Here is a 21,003-nt window from a genome sequence, read left to right on the forward strand (position 1 = left end):
TTGCACATGGATGTGTGGGAGTTGGGGAACAGCATAAGCGCCAAGCGATGTGATTGAGTCGAGTCGGAGAGACATGGAGGATCATGTGATTTGCATGTTTTAAATGAAAAAGGAGGTATGGACTAATCCAGACACAAATTGAGTAGATCTGGCCAAGTGCTGATTGCAGAGGATAAAAAGGATGCGGCTGATAAATAAGCTATATAACTGAATCATCCTCTAAGTTATTAGTCACATACTCTGGAATGTGGTGATAAACAAGGATGAAAGGAATTGGTTTGTGTGAGATCAGGTATTCTAAGTTTGTTTTGTTGTAGAGGTTTCTTTGATTGTGGGTTTCTTTGGGGGGGGTTATTGGAACTTGAATGGGCTTTTCTTGCTTTTTTTAATTACAGTGGTGCCCCGCAAGACGAATACCTCGCAAGACGGAAAACCCGCTAGACGAAAGGGTTTTCCGTTTTGGAGGTGTTTCGCAAAACGAATTTCCTATGGGCTTGCTTCGCAAGACGAAAATGTCTTGCGAGTTCCTGCGGGGTTTTTTTTCCTCCTCCCCCCCTTTTTCTAAGCCGCTAAGCCGCTTATCAGCTAATCCGCTAAGCCGCTTAACAGCTGATCCGCTAAGCCGCTTATCAGCTGATCCGCTAAGCCGCTAAGCCGCTTAACAGCTGATCCGCTAAGCCGCTTATCAGCTGATCCGCTAAGCCCCTAAGCCGCTTATCAGCTGATCTGCTAAGCCCCTATGCCGCTAATAGCGCTAAGCCGCTAAGCCGCTAATGGGCTTGCTTCGCAAGACGAAAAAACCGCAAGACGAAGAGACTCGCGGAACGGATTCTTTTCGTCTTGCGAGGCACCACTGTAATTTGTATTTGAGCATTATAAGGATTTCATTATAAGGATTTAAGAGTCTGTGATTCTAAACGCACAGATGTACCATCTGGGAAGGCAAGCAACCGAAAGTAGCCCAGCTCGATATTGGAATGCCAAATTACCAAGGCTAAGGAATTATATTACCATGCTGGGGAAATCCAGCCTTGAATGACTGTAATAAATTTATTAGAAGCTCAGAATAGATGACTTTGGTTGGTAGAGTAAAAAGGTAGTTAATTGATGAGGGCTGTTTTTTAATTGGCAAAGGTAAATGTTGCTCAGCCGTGCTGAGTAACATTTTGGAGGCTGTTCTCAGTGCCGGCCCTATCTTTAGGCAGGGTGAAGCAAGTGCCCGCAAACCAGTTGCTCCTCCTCAGTTCCCTGAGCAAACCCTTCTGCTGGAGAATGAAGCTGTTTGTGTCGCAGTTCTTGTCCTGCATCTCTGCTTTGATCAGGGGCATCTGAGGACATCGTAGTGTTCCCAGCGCTGAAGGAAGAGTCATTTTCCATTTGGCTTCTGCATATGGATTTGTAGCAGGAAGGAGAGCATCTTGGGGCCCATCCTGGCTATTCTGGTTCTGGCTTAATAACTATAACCATAACAGACAAAGGTATAACTTAAGTTTGCACTACCTAGCACTCTCTTTCCCACGCCAAACAGCCTCCTTTTACAAACCCGCTTGTTCAGATTAAGTTTGCATTGTGTCAGATTCCTCCTGAAACCTCTCACACACAAAAAAAGGTATTATGTCGAGGCGGGTTAGGGACTGCCAAATCTGATGCCGTGTTTTACATCCGTGTTGTGGGAAGTGGATATATTTAGATTATTTTCTCCCAACTTAATAGTAGGTTACTCCGGCAAAAATGACAAGTCTGTACACAACTAAATTGTAGGTTAGCGCTCCTAAGTGGGTTTTGGGAGAATTTTGTTGGGGAACGGACGTTGAGCAAACTTGTATTGGAGACTGGATTCATGGCACAGTCTCTTTCTGTGCCCTCCTTCCAAACATTACAGGTCATGGGGTCTATCAGTACTTGAGAAACATTCTCTCACTGCAATGATGGTCACTAGGATTTGAGACGAACCCTATCCCCGTGGAAACTGCTGGGAAGCTCGGTTTTTTGTGTGAAGTGCAGGATTACGGCAGCCAACAGCTCGTGCCAATTATGACACCGCAGCCCCGCAAGAGTAACCCAGGCGTGGAGGACAGAAAGTCCCCCCCAGGGGAACCAGCAGTGTTCTCAATCCAGACTCGAGCTGTAAATGCTTAAGAGGGATTCCTTTGAACTCTGAGATACCATTTCTCTTTGACAAAAGCTGTCAGAGGAAGCGTTGAACCAGCGGAGCGTTGCTTTCTGCACTTCCTCTCTCAAAGTTTCTTTAATGAGCGCTGCGTGGATATATATATGGTAGATTTGCAGCACCTCCAGCTTAAAAAGAATGATTTTGAGGCAGGATTTTACCGCATGCCAGCAAATCCATGTTGTGCAATCCGAGCAGATTTGGAGATTTTGCCCAACAAATCTAGTCCCCCCAAATGTTAAGTTGTTGGTGAACATATCAGACGACACAACGATTCTTCAAACAGCTCTTGTTTATTCACAGGCCAGAACAGAACTGAACTGAAGGGTTCAGCCAGCCTGCTTATATAGAGCTCCCCTAGAACGCAACAGTAACCATTTTATGTAACTATCCAATCACTGAACGTCACTTTCAATCCCTTATTTGCATATGTGGACCTGAGTGAAAACTATCTACAGTATCCCCCTGCTGGCCCAGGGTGAGAACTTCAGTACATAACACAAAATATCAATTTCCCCATAGGGAAATTGGCAGGAACATGCAGCGGAAAGTGTGGGATAATGGTGTGACAGAATGCTGTCTAACCTCCCTGCAAACAAATCAGGATGAATGTTCAAGAAAAAGGTCCTTTGGAAGCATCCAGACTCCCTTGTGTGAAATCCAGGATACGGAGTTACATTTTGGGGTGTGAAAAGGAGGCAGAAAGGAGTCCTTTGGCCAAGACAGGTGGGAATTGCAAGTAGCAGAGGCTCTTCTATTTGGGGAAATGGGACGCTATTCCACCAACCCCTGTACCTACCTGGTTTCTTATTTACAACTACTCCAGAGGTTGTAAGCTGGCTGACAGCTTCCTCCTAATTAGGCTCAGTGGGAGCCTATGGTTGAACTCAATAGGGAGGACAGTGGTGGCAAAATTAAAATCGGTTGTTTATCTAGGGGGGAAAGTGCTGGAACTCACCGCCTCAAGTTGCCAACCCAGACACCGACACCATCTTGAAACCAAAATCATGTGCCAAGATGCCGGGTTACACCATCTTATAGGGAGATTCGGCACCTTCGCTCCTTAGCGGGGAGCAAGATGCACACATACTGTTCCTTGCCTTGGCCTGCTCTCCTCCAGTCATACAAAACGCTCAGATCGGTGCGTCGCAAATAGTTTGAGTAACACAGTTAGCACAACCCTTCCGAGACGGCTGTGTTGCCCACATTTGCCTATTGGCTGGCTGCTTCCTTTTTTTATTGGCTCCGGAGCCCCCTACCCACCCCAAATGCCCATGTCTTGCTGTTTCTGATTGGTAAAACCATCCCACTTTCCTTGTCGAATTTTCCTGCAGCCCGTCGCCTTTTGGGGGGTTGGCTCAGAAGGGCCTTACATCCTCCACTGGGCGCCCGTGTCTGATCTGGCAGTGATAATTTTGCCTTATTTGTTTTTTACGTGAATGGGCTGCCTAGCGACATTGACTATCTCGCTGTGTCTTGTGGTGCTGGCGTCGTCAACACTTCCCACCATGCTCTGGGGCACGTACACTCAAGGCACAAGATGGCGGCACAAGGCAGGTGACAGAACTGTGTTCCGGCACATTCCAGCAGGAAAAAAGCGCCAGCTATGGCTCTTTCTACTGTTGGCCTCCTTGCCTTGCATCCTGCTAGTCCAAATAGTCACTAGTCACCACTGAGTGTGAGTTCTGCTGAGCCCCACCTCAATATACTCTCTAGACCCCTTGGGATCTAGAAGTGGCTTATCACAGACTTCTGTTAGGTTAAGCTGTTACATTTAACAGCCAAGGTCTGTCCTCCTTTGCCAGTTTATATCCATTGCGGAAATGATCACTCTATAACGGATGAATGCTCTTTTGGCTCTGCAAAAACCCAAAAAACCAAACTAGGATTTGCTAAATGTCTGGTAAAATCAGCTCAGCTCTTGTAGAAATCAGAGCTTCTCGCCTTCTACCCAGTATTTTATTTTTTAGTATTTAGCCTCGGTGCCAGTGAATGGAACACTTCAAATATCGGTCTATTTAAACTAGTGGAGATCGAATTGCCATTGAGCAGACGGATTTAAAAAAGCACACCTTCTCCTTTATCTCTAATAAATAATTGGCAGTGTAGAGTAAATGTTTGCTAAGAGTGAGTTTTCTCAACGTGGGTTCATCTTCACTTTGGAGATGTGGATGGATCCTCTCGTTTTATATATTCTGGTCAGCTTTGCCATTCTTATTACAGTGGTACCTCGGGTTCAGTACTTAATTAGTTCCGGAGGTCTGTACTTAACCTGAAACTGTTCTTAACCTGAAGCACCACTTTAGCTAATGGGGCCTCCCGCTGCCGCCGCGCTGCCGGAGCACGATTTCTGTTCTCAACCTGAAGCAAAGTTCTTAACCTGAAGCACTATTTCTGGGTTAGCGGAGTCTGTAACCTGAAGCGTATGTAACCCGAGGTACCACTGTATATGTTGTCTATGCCACTGCGCTGCCTCCATCTGCATTTTCCGAAACTTCAGAGCAAGGAGAAACCTATCTCATCTGGATTTAAATGGGAGGCAAAGTGGGCTACGAACAAAAGGTTAAGAAGCAAACATTACTTTGGCAATAAATTCTTATCTGTCAAGGAGTGGGGGCTGTTGTTGGCTGAATTCTTGAATGCCTCATCTGTTCTGCCCCTCCTAATTGAAGGTTGAACGAGGCTTAAACGTCTAGCATAAAAGGTCTTAATTTATCCCTCTCGAAACTGACTCAAGCTCGTTCGCCAAGCAATACACGTGCCACTACAATAGCTGCCTTCTATTGCTGGAGGAATGAGGTACTAGGTCGTACATGGTTTTTTTGAATAATGGCATATATTGTTTTACGGTCTGCAGCTTGACATAATTGTTGCTCCTGTCCCTCTCTACCATGTTCACTATGTGCTTCTGAATCTCCAGTGATGGTAGAGGAAAGGTTACAGTGGTACCTTGCTTTAAGAACAGCTTAGTTTGCGAACAACTTGGATTAAGAACGCTGCAAACCTGGAAGTAGGTGTTTTGGTTTGTGAACTTTGCCTTGGTTTAAGAACATGTTTCGCTTCCTGTTGAGTGTGTTCCATTTGTAAATTGAGACCCCCGCTGCTATGGGAAAGCGCACCTTGGTTTAAGAATGCTTTGGTTTAAGAACGGACTTCCAGAATGGATTAAGTTCGTAAACCAAGGTACCACTGTACATAATAAAAACAAGAACACAAACACATTCAAATGGATGTTAAATCAGCCAAGCACATTCAATTAGGATGCTAATCAGCCCAAGGCATGGTTGCAGAGAAACATTTCCACCTAGCGCCTTAAGCTATATCATGAAGGCACCAGGCGGACTTCCTTAGGCAGAGCATTCCTCAAACGGGAGCCACCACAGAAAAGGCCCCGTTCTTCTGTTGCCACCCTCCAGACCTTTCATGGAGGAGACACACGAAGAAGGACCCCAGAGGATGATTTCAGGGCCTGGGTAGGTTCATATGTGGAGAGGCAGGCCTTGAGGCATTGCGGTCCTGAGCTGTTTAAGGCTTTACAGGTCAGAAGCAACACTTTTGAACTGGGCTCCAAAACTAATTGGCAGCCAGTGCAGTCGAGCCAGGATTTGCGTTATATGCTCAAACTGCCTTGCCCTGGTGAGCAACCTGGCCACTGAATTCTGCAGCAACTTAAGTGTCCGAATCATCTTCAGAGGCAGCCCCACATATAACACATTGCAGTAATCTAACCTATAAGTTACCAGAACATAGACAACAATGGCTAGGCCAGGGGCCAGCAAACTTTTTCAGCAGGGGGCCAGTCCACTGTCCCTCAGACCTTGTGGGGCCGGACTATATTTTGAAAAAAATATATGAACAATTTCCTATGCCCCACAAATAACCCAGAGATGCATTTTAAATAAAAGCACACATTCTACTCATGTAAAAACACGCTGATTCCTGGACTGTCCGTGGGCCAGATTAGAAGGCGATTGGGCTGCATCTGGCCCCTGGGCTTGAGTTTGCCTACCCATGGGCTAGGCTATCCCTGTCCAGATAGAGGAGAAGCTGGGCCAGCAGAGGACCATTCCGTTGAGCCTCAGGCATGGACTTGGTGCAGACCTTGGCCACCATCTGAGAGACATTGAAACAAAGCTGGCATTCAAGGAAGGAAGAGGTGACTGATACCAACATAATTAGGTCCTGTAGGCTGGCAGTAAGGTTCTGCACAGATCAGGAGCGGTGTTTTTGCTGGAACAATGCAAGAATTCTTGGCATCTTAGAGAGGCGGGAACATGCAAACCCCACAACTTTTCCTGACCGCACTGAGATAGTTGGAAGCAGTTGCAAAGGATCCTAGTTGTTGTTGTTTAGTCGTTTAGTCGTGTCCAACTCTTCTTGACCCCATGGACCAGAGCACGCCAGGCACTCCTGTCTTCCACTGCCTCCCGCAGCTTGGTCAAACTCATGCTGGTAGCTTCAAGAACACTATCCAACCATCTCGTCCTCTGTCATCCCCTTCTCCTTGTGCCCTCCATCTTTCCCAACATCAGGGTCTTTTCCAGAGAGTCTTCTCTTCTCCTGAGGTGGCCAAAGTCTTGGAGTCTCAGCTTCAGGATCTGTCCTTCCAGTGAGCACTCAGGGCTCATTTCTTTCAGAATGGAGAGGTTTGATCTTCTTGCAGTCCATGGGACTCTCCAGAGTCTCCTCCAGCACAATAATTCAAAAGCATCAATTCTTTGGCAACCAGCCTTCTTTATGGTCCAGCTCTCACTTCCATACATCACTACTGGGAAAACCATAGCTTTTACTATACGGACCTTTGTTGGCAAGGTGATGTCTCTACTTTTTAAGATGCTGTCTAGGTTTGTCATTGCTTTTCTCCCAAGAAGCAGGCGTCTTTTAATTTCGTGGCTACTGTCACCATCTGCAGTGATCATGGAGCCCAAGAAAGTAAAATCTCTCACTGCCTCTATTTCTTCCCCTTCTAGGATCTTGATAAGGGACCATAAATCTGTGGCACCATATTCCTTGACGGGGCACTGGTGAAACTGTTTTAACCCCGTGGTTTTGGTGATGTTGGCACACACAAAAACCCAGTCCAATGCCCTTCATTATATTCCCTTTCTCCTCTCTCGTTACGTTAATTGATTGCAGACTTTAGCTTGCAGCCAAATACGTTTCCCAAGTTTGAGGAATTATCTGGGGAACAATCTCAGGGGAAACTGTTGGACCCCAAGTTTGCACAGAGGAAGGCGGAGCGGGGCATTCATGGCATTTTCAGAAAAAAGGCGTTGCTTCTGTGTTGCTTCCTGAGTTGAAAACTTGATCGCAGATGACCGCAGAAAGCCTTGGGAATGATCTCAGAGGCTTTGGTTCACCACAGAATCCCATGAAAGTCAGATGATCATGGACTTTTAAAAATACTTTTCTACACAAGGAGGAAAGAGAGGAGGGGTGCAGTTTTCTAACTGAATGGTTCTCATGTGCCTTTTCCACAGCTGTTGTTTTGATAAAAGCAGTCGAGATCTTTCCAGTCCAACAATTTTCCAGTCCTCAGAAGTTTATCAGAGTTTCTTGGTGACAAGATGAGTAACAGTTGTTGTTGTTTAGTCGTTTAGTCGTGTCCGACTCTTGGTGACCCCATGGACCAGAGCACGCCAGGCACTCCTGTCTTCCACTGCCTCCCGCAGTTTGGTCAGACTCATGTTTGTAGCTTCGAGAACACTGTCCAACCATCTCGTCCCCTGTCGTCCCCTTCTTCTTGTGCCCTCAATCTTTCCCAACATCAGGGTCTTTTCCAGGGAGTCTTCTCTTCTCATGAGGTGGCCAGTAGGGAACCTTTTTATTGAAATACAGTAGGGAACCTTTTTATTGAAATACAGCTTTCCCCTAAAACACATCGTTGTAGTGTTGAATATGTACTTTGAGTTTATGCAGAGCAGTGGCCCAACAGCCTTGCCACACCAACTGATTTAGGAGAGAACATGGAACATGGTCTAGGCAAATCACAAACTAGGAAGCAGTGAGTGGACAAGCCGGGAAGTTGAATGAAACCGGCTACTTCTAGTTTCCAGTTTCTCCTTTCAGTTGACACTCCTCAGCAGACCATCCCCTATTGCCATGGGTGAAATCTCCAAATCATACCTGCATCACAACCAAAATTGCTATATGTGCAAGGCTCTGATGTTGCAAAGACGCCTCTCTTGCACAACCACCTGAAATGAAAACGAAAAGTTAACGTTGGTGGCAGTTGATAGGCTAGCAGTCACTACGGGGCCATTCCTGTGACATAATGAGATACTGATTAGCAGTCCTTATTGTGTTTAATGTGTCAAGATGCATTGGAAAAGGGAGACACTGTAATTTCTGGCTTATTTTTATTGTCCTTATTTTTATAGTTGTTTTTCCAGTCTGTAAACGGGCAGTATAACAGAGTCAGCCTCTTGTCTCTCCATTTCTTAATTGTACTCGGGATGGATAAAAATCAATGTGGTTTTTTATTTATTTATTTAAATCAGGTTTTTTTTCTTTATTTAAATCAGATTTTTTAAATAAAATGCTTTCGGAGGAAACATCTTTCTAAAGATAGTTTTCTGTTTAAGTTACATTATAGTACAAAGGCTGTTCATCAGGAAATAAGGATTTGTTTTAAGTTTTTCATGTATGCTAAGACTCAGTCTAAGTTGTTTTTTTAAAAACAAAAACAAACGTTTAACCACATCAGTTAACAAACATGGATACATATGCTATGTTACTGCTTTAGTTAAATAAATTGTTTAAATTGTTATTAAGAAAATGATTATTTTTCTCCTTCCAATAAAGTACAGCAGAAACGTTGTCCAAATATAAACAATTATTAAAACCTCACAATCATTTCATAATTATCTGTCTATGTATTTCTAATAGTATAACCAAATCAGAAGTTTTTTATATAACTGTAAAAACTACTCTGAATATTTATTATTATTCCAAAAATGAAACCTTCCTCTGGTTGTAAATATTAAGATTATACCAGCAAGAATGAGTCTTTCTTTAAAAGAAAAAAGAAAAAAAGAGAGATTTAAATCAAGTCTTACTAACTAATGATTTAAATCAAGTCTTGCTGACTCGTGATTTAAATTGAGTCCACCCTGATTATACTGTTGATATGCAAGCCACCTTTTGGCATCCTTGGGATGCAGTGAGGTAGCATATATGGGACGAAAATACCGGCAGCCCTCAAATAGTAAAGGTAAAGGGACCCCTGACCATTAGGTCCAGTCGTGACCGACTCTGGGGTTGTGGCGCTCATCTTGCTTTATTGGCCAAGGGAGCCAGCGTACAGCTTCCGGGTCATGTGGCCAGCAGGACTAAGCCGCTTCTGGCAAACCAGAGCAGCACACGGAAACACTGTTTACCTTCCCGCCGCAGCGGTACCTATTTATCTACTTGCACTTTGACGTGCTTTCGAACTGCTAGGTTGGCAGGAGCAGGGACCGAGCAACGGGAGCTCACCCCGTAGCGGGGATTTGAACTGCTGACCTTCTGATTGGCAAGTCCTAGGCTCTGTGGTTTAACCCACAGCACCACCCGCATATATGGGATGAAAATACCGGCAGCCCTCAAGTAGAGCTCAGTTTAATTTAAAGGGTGGGTGGGGAGAAGAGACTGAAGCTTGTCTGGCTATCTGAAGTGCCTTCTTGATATGGGTGTAACTCTGCATAAACCTGTTAAGTAACAACACTTTTACCCCGGTAGACTTGCAGGTAAAGGTAAAAGCAAACAAAAATCAAATGAGTGCATGTCAAATTTACCACCAACTTGCTGATTTTATTCATTTACGTTTTGTCTCTGAACTTTCAGGACCATGAAGTCTCCTGGGAGAACTTTCAGCAGGAAGAGCTAGTGGACCAAAGGACCTCCTGCCGCTGTTGAAGTCCACTTTTACCTTGGATGTACCAGGGTATTCTAGTGCCTGATTGTTTGCTATAAGGAAACTTGAAGACTATAAGACATGTCCATTGCACTCAAACAAGTTTTTAACAAGGACAAGACGTTCCGCCCCAAACGGAAATTTGAACCCGGGACCCAGAGGTTTGAGCTCCACAAACGAGCGCAGGCCTCGCTGAACTCTGGGGTGGACCTGAAAGCAGCTGTGCAGCTGCCTGGTGGAGAAGATCTAAATGACTGGGTAGCAGTTCACGTGGTGGACTTTTTCAACAGGATCAACTTGATCTATGGAACTATCTGTGAGTTCTGCACAGAGAGGACCTGCCCTGTGATGTCGGGGGGCCCAAAATACGAATATCGGTGGCAGGACGATCTGAAGTACAAGAAACCTACGGCGTTGCCAGCACCCCAGTATATGAATCTTTTGATGGACTGGATTGAGGTGCAAATCAACAACGAGGACATATTCCCTACTAGTGTAGGTAAGTTTACACTTGTGTCTTAAGAATCGCATGCCACACAACAGGTTCCTCCGAAGACTTGTCGGATATGGTGTTTGGCTAAACCATCGGCCTACTCTTCAAAATCCCTCGCACATCCCTTATTTGAATCTCCGTTGGGTTTCCAAGTCTCCCCACACCTTGCAAAGCCCACCCAGAGGTGCTCTTTTCAGTCGGCAATTTGGAGGTTTGAACAAAAACCGTGTGGTGGGGTTTGCAAGGCCTAAAGAAGCATGGAAAGCCGGCTTTGAAGGAGAGGCATGTGAGGGATTTTGATGCGGGGGAGCAACACACCTATTGGTCATGTGATGTCACTGTGACACCACATGAGCGACAGATGGGTTGCCTGAAGACCTGTCACAGTTGGTCTACAGGGTTCCAAAAAGCTGGTATAAGGTCTTGGTGCCAGGTGTGCGTGCAGGAGCCAGGGCCTGTTACCAGTAGGACCTTGCAGGACTGGGGCCTTCCTAAGTTTGTTCTGAAGAGGCAAGGTGCGGCCTCACAGGTGAGACCGATTGGTAACTCACAGCGCCTGGTGGCAAGAGCTGGGAAGGCATATAAGGTCAGCATTTTCCTTCAGCTCTTGGCCACAGCAACACACTTCCTGCCTTGGGCTTCTTGCTTCCTGATCCTTGGACCCCTGACTTCGTGACTACTTGCTTCCCAATCCTTGGACCCCTGACTTTGTGACTCCCTGCTTCTTGATCCTTGGACCCCTGACTTCGTGCCTCCTTGCTTCCTGACCCTCGGACCCTTGGCTTCTTGACTCCTGGCTTCTGGACCCCCGTTACTGCTCCCACCCTGCCATCTTGCCCCCGGTCCTGACGTCCCCTGCCAGAACTTTGATCACCCGTGAACTGGACCGTGGCACTTGGTTGATAAAGAGGTGTGGAGAACATGAATGTTTGCCATACTTTGAGGGACATTTTGATTTGTCTCAATACAGTTGTACCTTGGAAGTCAAACATAATCCGTTCTGGAAGTCCCTTCGACTTCCAAAACGTCCAGAAACCGAAGCGCGGCTTCAGATTGGCTGCAGGAAGCTCCTGCAGCCAATCAGAAGCCGCAGAAGCCCTGTGGGATGTTCAGGTTCCAAAAAAAGTTCGCAAACCGGAACAGTCACTTCTGGGTTTGCGGATTTTGGGAGCCAAAAACATTTGAGAACTAAGTTGTTCGAAAACCAAGGTACGACTGTATAAGCATTGTCCAACTGTGGGTTTTGGAGTTTTATGGACCAAGCTACCCTTCCTTTATATGTACTATTAAAGTTTAGTTTTGAGATTTACATGGATATACAGGTGACCCTCAACTTACTCTGGGGTTACAATCTGGGAATAGTGCTGAAAGGCAGTGTTAGAAATCTGCCAGGTCCAAATTTTAAACTAATGTCTATGTAACCTGGCAAAGTGAAGAGTAACCTTACTGATTTATCAGAAATATGTTAGTGTGTTTGGGAGAAGGACGACTCGCAGGTGGGATGTTCATGCCCTTGTGGCTTGTTGGATGGATTTGTTAAGAGACACTTGCAGACAGCAGAAGCTACAAGGAAATGCCAGAAACGTTCTGTTTGTTTGGATGAACAGGTGCAAGCTCTGCTTCCCAGTGATTGCTCTGTTTCTTTTGTTGTGTGTTCATGGGAAAGGCAACAAACTCCCTTGTTAGAAATTAGCCAGGCGCGTTTTGCGACTGGTACCGGTCCAATGGCGACCATTTGTGGATCTCTGGATTGCCAGGTTGGCGACTGGGAAAGCAAACTGTCACTTGGAGAAGGACCTGAAAGATTTTCCTTGAAGCTTGAATTTCTTTTATTTGGGATTGTTTTATTTGACGTTTTAATGTGTTTGTAAACTGTTTTGAGATTTGTTCTTTAAACATACAAAGCAGCATAGAAATGATATGAATAATAATCAAATAGTCAAAAAAAGAGGCGTCTGTGCATTCCATTGTGGCAACCGTAACTTGGGTTTAAGATGCCATTTGGCGATTAGATAATATATCTGAGCTACTTATGGACGTATCAGTGCTTCTGAAAGCAGTAGATGTTACACAAAACCCCATCTTATTCTCAGCAACCAGGACATCTTAGACTAACGAACAGGGCAAAGGCCCCACATGTGAATGTGGGCCTATAAGGGGCAGCAGCAACTCCTCTATATGTGCCTGAACTATTTTGTCGTGAATTTCCTAGTTATTTGCCATACTTAAGATGCTCAAGATAAGCAGGTGTGCATATCTCTACGCAAGAAGGAACATTTTCCAGAATATTATTTGTGGTCTCCATAAGCAATTGCCTGCTTCGTTTTGTTCCTAAATCCCTGTAGTGTCTTTGAGAGAGATGGATTCCTTGCTGCCCCTTTCGGAACGAGTAGCTTTAAGGAACTGTATCTTTCCCAGCCTGCTCCGTCTTGTTCCAGGACAAAAGCCAAGAACAAAGAAATCAATACATGATCTCCTGCCAGCTTCCTCTTCCCTCGAGTCTGTTTCATCTCTGAAGGCAGCAGTAATAGCTAGGGGAAGGAGTTCCTGCATCAGCCTTGGGCAAGCAGGAACAAGAGTGCCACTATTTTAAAAGACATATCTGTAGCATGGGCCTAGCCAGGATTTATGTTTTTTGGGGGGACAGGACGCCCACCTGTCATCATCCTCTGTCTGGCTCTGCTGAGCAGATTCGGAATGAAACATCTCAACAGCAGCTGCTTTGAATTACTTTCTTTTGACTCCCAAGTGCTCAGAAATACCTGTAAAAACCTTCCGTCATTTGAAAACTAGGAAGTTAAGTGAGCATCAGGTAGTACCTCAGTTAATGAGTATATTTTGCAAAATCACAAAGAACACTCCTTTTCCCCATCTTGGTTTTTTTAAAAAATCTAAACTGAAACAAGTTTTATTGGATTTGGTGAAAACCTTTTCAGCACTTCCTTCTCAAATTCCTCCTTTCCCCCATACATACATACATAGTTTTTCCCCCACTGTTCACTAGGTACTTCTCCACCAATTTTACCTAAAAGAAAAGCTACTGGTTTTTTCACAGAAACTACCTCCATCATTCCCCTCACCCCTAACTCATTATAAATCATTTCCCAGAAGTGATCAAGTCACTTGTTAATCATTTCTTTCTTTGGGTAAATGAAACTCCTGTTTATCTTGCAGGAGAATACTGCCGGTGTTCCTTTCACAAGCACAGCCCTGTTGTTGCAAGTGCAAAGATAGAGGCTGGTGAGACTTTCAGATAATGGACTTACAGTGGTACCTCAGTTTACGAACTTAATCCGTTCTGGGAGTCCGTTCTTAAACCAAAACCATTCTTAAACTGAGGCACACTTTCCCTAATGAGGCCTCCCACCGCCAGTGCCCTTCCACCGTTCAGCTTCTGTTCTTAGACCGAGGTAAAAGTCGCAAACTGGGACACCACTTCCGGTTTTGCGGAGTTCGTAAACTGAATCGTTCGTAAACAGGGCTGTTCTTAAACCGAGGTACCACTGTAATTCCTGATTTCACTGAGCTCAATGCGGCGATGACCAGGAAAGTGTTCACTGGAAGAGTGCCCCTCCTGTATCCTCGAAAGGGTGTGCCTTTTTTTTTTTTTTTTTTTTTAGGAAGGAGGGGGCTTGGCATGGAAATATCTGACCCATGACCTGGCATGGCGTCATTTTGGATGCCATAGTAGTTGCGGCCAGGGTGATGGGGCGGCAGAATCTGCCAAATTGGTCTTCAAAGTCTTATACCAAGGAAGTGGCCGTAAAGTTCTCTGTGGGCCATTGGCCTTGGGAATTACAGTGGTACCTCGGGTTACAGGCGCTTCAGGTTACAGGCGCTTCAGGTTACAGACTCCGCTAACCCAGAAATAGTACCTCGGGTTAAGAACTTTGCTTCAGGATAAGAACAGAAATTATGCTGCGGCCGCGGGAGGTCCCATTAGCTAAAGTGGTGCTTCAGGTTAAGAACAGACCTCCAGAACGAATTAAGTTCTTAACTCGTGGTACAACTGTATAAAATGTACAAGTCGTCACCAAATGTGCCTCATCAATCAGGGATAGGGATCTTGTGGCCAATGTGGCAACGAGACATTCCATTTTGACAACCGCACCCTTGGTTTGAGGAGCCACGGCGGCACCTAGCTTACTGCATATCTTGAGTTTCTAATGATTCGAAAAGGTATGAATGAGAAATGACTATCGGGAGTGGCGTTTGAGGGTTAAACCTGCTGTGCTGGTCCCGGGGGGAAGGAACCGTGATCGTAGTCAGAGTTCACAAGATGAGAGGCGAGGTCCGAAACTGGGAGCCGGGCGGGAACAGGAATGCTGGAAGGTCAGAAGCAGGAGGCCGGGCAGGGAACAGGAACACTGGAAGGTCTGAAGCCAACAACGACGTTGCTCCCGCAACCTGGGACCGGGCTGACTGACCTTTATTTTCTTCTAAGGCCAGGGGCGGTCCCGGCCCCCAGGAGCCCCGCCTCCTCTGGCCTTAAGGCGAGCACTCCTCCTGGGAGCAACCAGTTCCCTTCGCCTCTCTGCCCTAAGCCTCTGTAGTTCAGGAGAGGCCGAAGGGTTACTGGGCCCCGGAGGAGGCTCACCTGTAGCCACTGAGTGAGTCCTCAAGCACCTCTGGGGCCAGAAGGGTTTCACCTGGTGCCTGCTCTTGAGGATCTGACACAGGTGCAGGCTCCTCAGAATCTAGGCTTTGCCCCAGTTCAGCCGGCCCTGGAGGCGGGGACTCCTGTGCAGGCTGGGATTCCTCTGGTTCAGCCTCTGAATCGGAATCCCAGGCCATCACACCTGCCCCTGTGGCGAGCCTTGCCCAGTGGGGCATGAGAAACAGCAGGAAGAAGAAGAAGAAGAAGAAGAGTTTGGATTTGATATCCCGCCTTTCACTCCCCTTCAGGAGTCTCAAAGCGGCTAACATTCTCCTTTCCCTTCCTCCCCCACAACAAACACTCTGTGAGGTGAGTGAGGCTGAGAGACTTCAAAGAAGTGTGACTGGCCCAAGGTCACCCAGCAGCTGCATGTGGAGGAGCAGAGACGCGAACCCGGTTCTCCAGATTACAAGACTACCGCTCTTAACCACTACACCACACTGGTGGGTTTCCAAGTCTCCCCACACCTTGCAAAGCCCACCCAGCGGTGCTCTTTTCAGCCTGCAATTTGGAGGGTGAAACAATAACCATGTGTTGGGGTTTGCAAGGCCTAAAGAACCAGACCGATACAGTGGTACCTCGGTTTAAGAACAGTCCGGTTTAAGAACAGTCCGGTTGGTTTACCAACTCCGCAAAACCTGAAATAGTGTCCCGGTTTGAGAAATTTACCTCGGTCTAAGAACGGAAGCCGAACGGTGGAAGGGCACTGGCGGCGGGAGGCCTCATTAGCGAAAGTGCTCCTTGGTTTTAGAACGGTTTTGGGTTGAGAACTGCACTTCCGGAACAGATTAAGTTCATAAACCGAGGTACCATGAAAGTTCCATCTAGCTCAGTGTTCCCTACACGAAATGGCAGGAGCTGTCCAGGCAGAGTCTCTCCTACCTGGTGATGTTGGAGATTTGATGCTGTGACCTTCTGTATGCAAAGCTGGTGACCTGTCCCTGAGGTCAGTTTGCTTCACCTGTCCCTGTTCCTCTTTTCATGGATGTGGCAGCTCCTTTGTCTCTGGAAAAGGACTTACCCTACCCTCGCTGCGGCGGATGGTGTGAGAGGCAAGGACTTCCCCAGACTGTGTATCACAAATGGGTCAACGTGGTGACTTTAAGGATCTAGTTGTATGGCTGGGTGCTTAGTTATTAACAGTGAATTACAATTTGATGCTGTGTGGTGTTTCAATGCAACACCCCCTAATTCGATTCTTTTAGGGAAGCACGTTTGTGTTTGTTTGCTGGATTTGTGCTCCATTAGCGAATGGACTTTGCAGAAGGAAAGTCGGCGAGGAATTCACAGAAGCTGTAGATGTTTTCTGGGTTAATCTTATTAAAGCCACCCTCTTTAATTTTGCATGCATCCATGCACAGTATTTAGAGAAGGATTTCAAGAAACGCAGTTAAGTAGGGCTTTGGTTAAAGAGTCGGTTGCAAAGGGGTGGGAAACAATTTCAGGGAAAGCACAAGCCTGCTTGGACAAATAGCTGCCCCCCCCTTCCCATTCTTCTGTGCCTTATGATGGATAGTATTATGGGATTGGGTGATCTTGGGGATTACCCCTATAAAGTTGGAACCTGGAAAAGAAGACAGTTAAAATGGCCAAACCATTTTCTTCCATTAGGTAAACAGCCAGGTCTATTAAGTACCTCCTTTGTTATGTGGACTAGGAGCAATATGTTGCCCCAGGAACTAAATATCTGGAGGCAAGGACAAAGAGGGCCTGTCTTTCTTCCTCCCTCCCCTCCCTTGGCTGGAGTTGATGCCATGGAAGTGGGCTTCTTGTGCAGAAGGGTAGGTAAAAAGATAAAGATAAAGGACCCCTGGATGGTTAAGTCCAGTCAAACTTGACTATGGAGTGTGGTGCTCATCTTGCTTTCAGGCCGAGGGAGCCAGTGTTTGTCCGCAGACAGCTTTCTGGGTCATGTGGCCAGCAGGACTAAACTGTTTCTGGTGCAATGGGACCCCGGGATGGAAACCAGAATGCACGGAAACGTTGTTTACCTTCCTGCCACAGTGGTGCCTATTTATCTACTTGCACTGGCATGCTTTCAAACTGCTAGGCTGACAGGAGCTAGAACAGAGCAATGGGAGCTCACCCTGTCTCAGGGATTCGAACCGCCAACCTTCTGATCAGCATGCCCAAGAGGCTCAGTGGTTTAGACCACAGCGCCAGAAAGGTACTTGCTGTGCACATTCCCAGCTCTTTATCCTCCACTGATTCCAGGACACATTTCAGGCTAGGCCAAAACACTTGAGGAAGGTTTGAAGCAAGGGCAATGAGGTGTGGCTGTTGAAAAGATGGTGTGGCCGGGGAGGATGCTTGGCCTCCCTAGAACCAGATGTAGAGGTCCGGAAGGCGGGATTTAGCTCCTCAGCCTGCGGTTCCCGAACCCTGAACTAACGGGAACACTCATAATAAAGTTGCAATGTCATCAGTGGTGCACTTTGGGCTTTAAAATCTCAGCAGTGCCTCGTGATCCACATATATATATACTTTGTAACTAAGTCTGCCTTCTGTGATCCAACTGTGAACAGAATGTGAGTAAACTACCTTTATATACTTTATATAAGATTGTGGTGTGTCTATTCTTTTAAGAGGGATATATGGGAACCTACCAGGAACCTAATATTCAGAGGCTTAAACAAGCCTGCAACCAGCTACCCGCTGTACGTTTAAAAGGGGAATGCAAAACTCTGCGAAGTTCTAGAACTTGCTAGCGCAAGTTAGGAAGGATATTAATAAACAATATATCCTCTCCTGCCTCCCTGAACATTCCCACACCATATTCTGCTGGTGGGAGGAGGAGTCTGTTTTTCTTGGACAGTCCTTACAGCTGTTTGACTCCTCTTGTTCCCTTGTTCAAAGATGGTATTCATGACTGTTCAACCCGCACACTGTCTTTGGATTCACCAATCAATACTGAAGCCTTTGTGCATTTCGATAGCTAATAATGCCAGGCTGTGTTGTCTTGTCTCTGAAGCAGTTTCTGTCAGTGCCTTATATTTGTGAGGAGCCTATTCCGAAGAATCAAGAGAACACCTTCTATCTCCCTCTCATTGTATCCAAGTTCCATATTTCCTGTCTTGGAACAAGAAGTTATACGCTTTCATTCTACCCTCCACCCCCCGTTTCTGTTATATGAAACAAGCCAGAGTATTTGTTAAGACCAGATGTCGCAACACTATTTAATCATTATGTCTAATTACAGTTAACTTTCCCCAGCAGCCTCACGTGAGCTCTCTGGATTTAGTGGACCAAATTTTACTTTGCTAAACTGAAAAGATAGATGTGTAACTGAATTAATTAAGCGACAAGAAGCCGCTTTCCTTCACATAACAACTAGCAAGTATGTGTTTTATCTATGCACGTGTGCTTTTTTGCAAATGCTACACCTCAACATTGTCAGTGATTCATCCTCCTGCATGGCAGCTGTTCTGATGCATGCAAACAGATTTCCCGTATGGGAAAAAACCACAGTGGATCCCTTTCTCTTCATGCAGTGATCATAGCTATTTTTCTAGAAAAAGTGATGCCGGAACTCGCCACGAAGTGCCACACTTTTAACATTGGCTGTGTGTGCCGGTACTGAGTACCATTGAGTGCCACCAGGAAAACCCACTGGCCAGAAACCATATTATAAGTGCTGGAACTGAGTTCCTGTGAGTTCCGCCTGAAAAAAGCCCTGCCACTGACCATCAAACGATTGCCCCGGGCCCCCAAATTTGGGTGCAAACCAGCACCCGTGCACCTGGGAATGCCATTACATAGCATTGTTACTGGTGGGATTTTTTCCACGAAAGTGGCCACTTCCAACAGATTGCAGTGCTTCCCCGCCCCTTTGAATTTAACACAAGATTTATCTTAATTTGTTAATTATTCCATGGAAATGAGAGCTATTCCATTAGATTTCCACAGGTGGCTTTTATACTTGTGCGAAAGCTCCAACAGAATATGGAAGCAAACAGGGAAGTGTCAGGAAACGGAGTCAACAGCCGTGTGAATGCAACCTTAATGCCATTAGAGTGTTAGTTACAGGTAGGTAGCTGTGTTGGTCTGCTGTAGTCGAAACAAAATAAAAAAATTCCTTCCGGTAGCACCTTAGAGACCAACTAAGTTTGTTATTGGTATGAGCTTTCGTGTGCCGTGCCCTCAAAGTCTCTGAATGTTTGCCCCTCTCCCCTTTGGTATAGGGTGAATTTTGTCACACAAAATTGAGGAGCAGATTTTTGTCTTAACACGAGACAAGCCCCCCCCCTTAAAATGGTAATTCAGAGAAGGCTCTGAAACTGTTAAAATCATTTGACACCTAAACAAAACACCCCAAAACCTGCTGGGTGAAGGCAGAAAGGAATGGCTGAAGATCTGCTGCTGCCAAACTGCTGGCGTGGGAACAGGGTCGTCTTTTGAAACAAACTCCATGAGGAAGAATAGAGAAGACACTGTGAGGAAGGCATATATGCAATGGGGGGTTGCAAAGAAACGGCTCACTCTTGCTGAACCAGTTTGCCTGCTATTTCCTTGCGCCTGGGATCACTTTTGCCAGACCTATGTAAATTTAATGGGCGCTTGTCTCGGCTGACAATTGAATGCCTGCTGGAAGAGGAACAAGATAGCGCAGCTCAGCAGATGCCAGAGGTTAAAAACGCGAGGGATGGAGCTACAGCAGGAAAGCTAATTTCAGCAGCCCAGCCGACTGCTTTCTTCCACGTCCCACCATCTGGCAAATGGCAAACACCCCGCTTCATTTTATATCGCGTCACCCTTTCATGTTTAATTGGTGCTCTAGCCTTGCGCAGATGAATTCCATAATCTGCAGGCAGCGCTTTAGACAAGACTCGCTTCTTGCAAACTCAGTGGGCGTCAGGAAACATAGGAACGTAGGGAAACACAGAGCTACAAGGCTTTGTGGGGTCCCTGATATGACCAGGAGGGTCTCTTGTCATCGTGTTTCGACTTAGGGAAAATAAAAGACAGAATCATCCCCGTTTTCATCAGTATTTAGCTCATGTACAGAGCCAATGCACATGAGTTGTTTTTAAGCACTGGATTTTGCTGTAGCACCTCAGAAGTCATTGTTCTTTTACGCCATAGCTGTGGAGAATGTGTGCAAGCCGCTAATGGGTACAGCGGTGCCTTGGTTCTCGAATTTAATCCGTTCGACTCTCGAAACGGTTCAAAAACCAAGGCGCGACTTCCAGTCGGCTGCAGGAGCTTCAGATCTTCGGCTTCCAAAAACCATTCGCAAACCGGAACACTCACTTCCGTGTTTGCAGCGTTCAGGAGCTGATTTGTTTGGGACCAAGCCGTTTGATTGCCAAGGTAGCACTGTATTTTTGAATTAAGGACAGGGTAGGTTTTCACTTAGAGGGACACGGGTGGCGCTGTGGGTTAAACCACAGAGCCTAGGACTTGCCGATCAGAAGGTCAGCGGTTCAAACACCCGCCACGGGGTGAGCTCCCGTTGCTCGGTCCCTGCTCCTGCCAACCTAGCAGTTCAAAAGCACCTCAAAGTGCAAGTAGATAAATAGGTACTGCTCCGGCGGGAAGGTAAACGGTGTTTCTGTGTGCTGCTCTGGTTCGCCAGAAACAGCTCAGTCATGCTGGCCACATGACCCAGAAGCTGCACGCCAGCTCCCTCGGCCAGTAAAGCGAGATGAGCGCCACAACCCCAGAGTCGGCCATGACTGGACCTAATGGTCAGGGGTCCCTTTACCTTAGGTTTTCAATTGCAAAAATTCTGACACCTACTGCTGAGTAGCTCTGGGCATGTGTGAAGTGCCTTTCCTTGCAAAGAATAC

General features: G+C 46.2%; 1 protein-coding gene across 4 annotated transcripts in view; it reads left to right on the forward strand.

Moving 5' to 3' along the window:
• Positions 1-21,003, forward strand: part of MOB3B (MOB kinase activator 3B) — a 110,351-nt gene that overhangs the window by 39,601 nt on the left and 49,747 nt on the right. For 3 of the 4 annotated variants that reach the window (XM_079959831.1, XM_079959833.1, XM_079959832.1), the window contains exon 2: positions 9,995-10,563. In XM_079959831.1, coding sequence (XP_079815957.1) covers positions 10,146-10,563 — 418 coding nt within the window. In that variant the 5' untranslated portion in view covers positions 9,995-10,145. The remainder of the gene's footprint in view (positions 1-9,994; positions 10,564-21,003) is intronic. The other variant, XM_079959834.1, reaches the window with a different exon arrangement.

This window comes from Podarcis cretensis (genome assembly GCF_951804945.1).
Source record: "Podarcis cretensis genome assembly, chromosome: 17".
NCBI classification, from domain to species: Eukaryota; Metazoa; Chordata; class Lepidosauria; order Squamata; family Lacertidae; genus Podarcis; species Podarcis cretensis.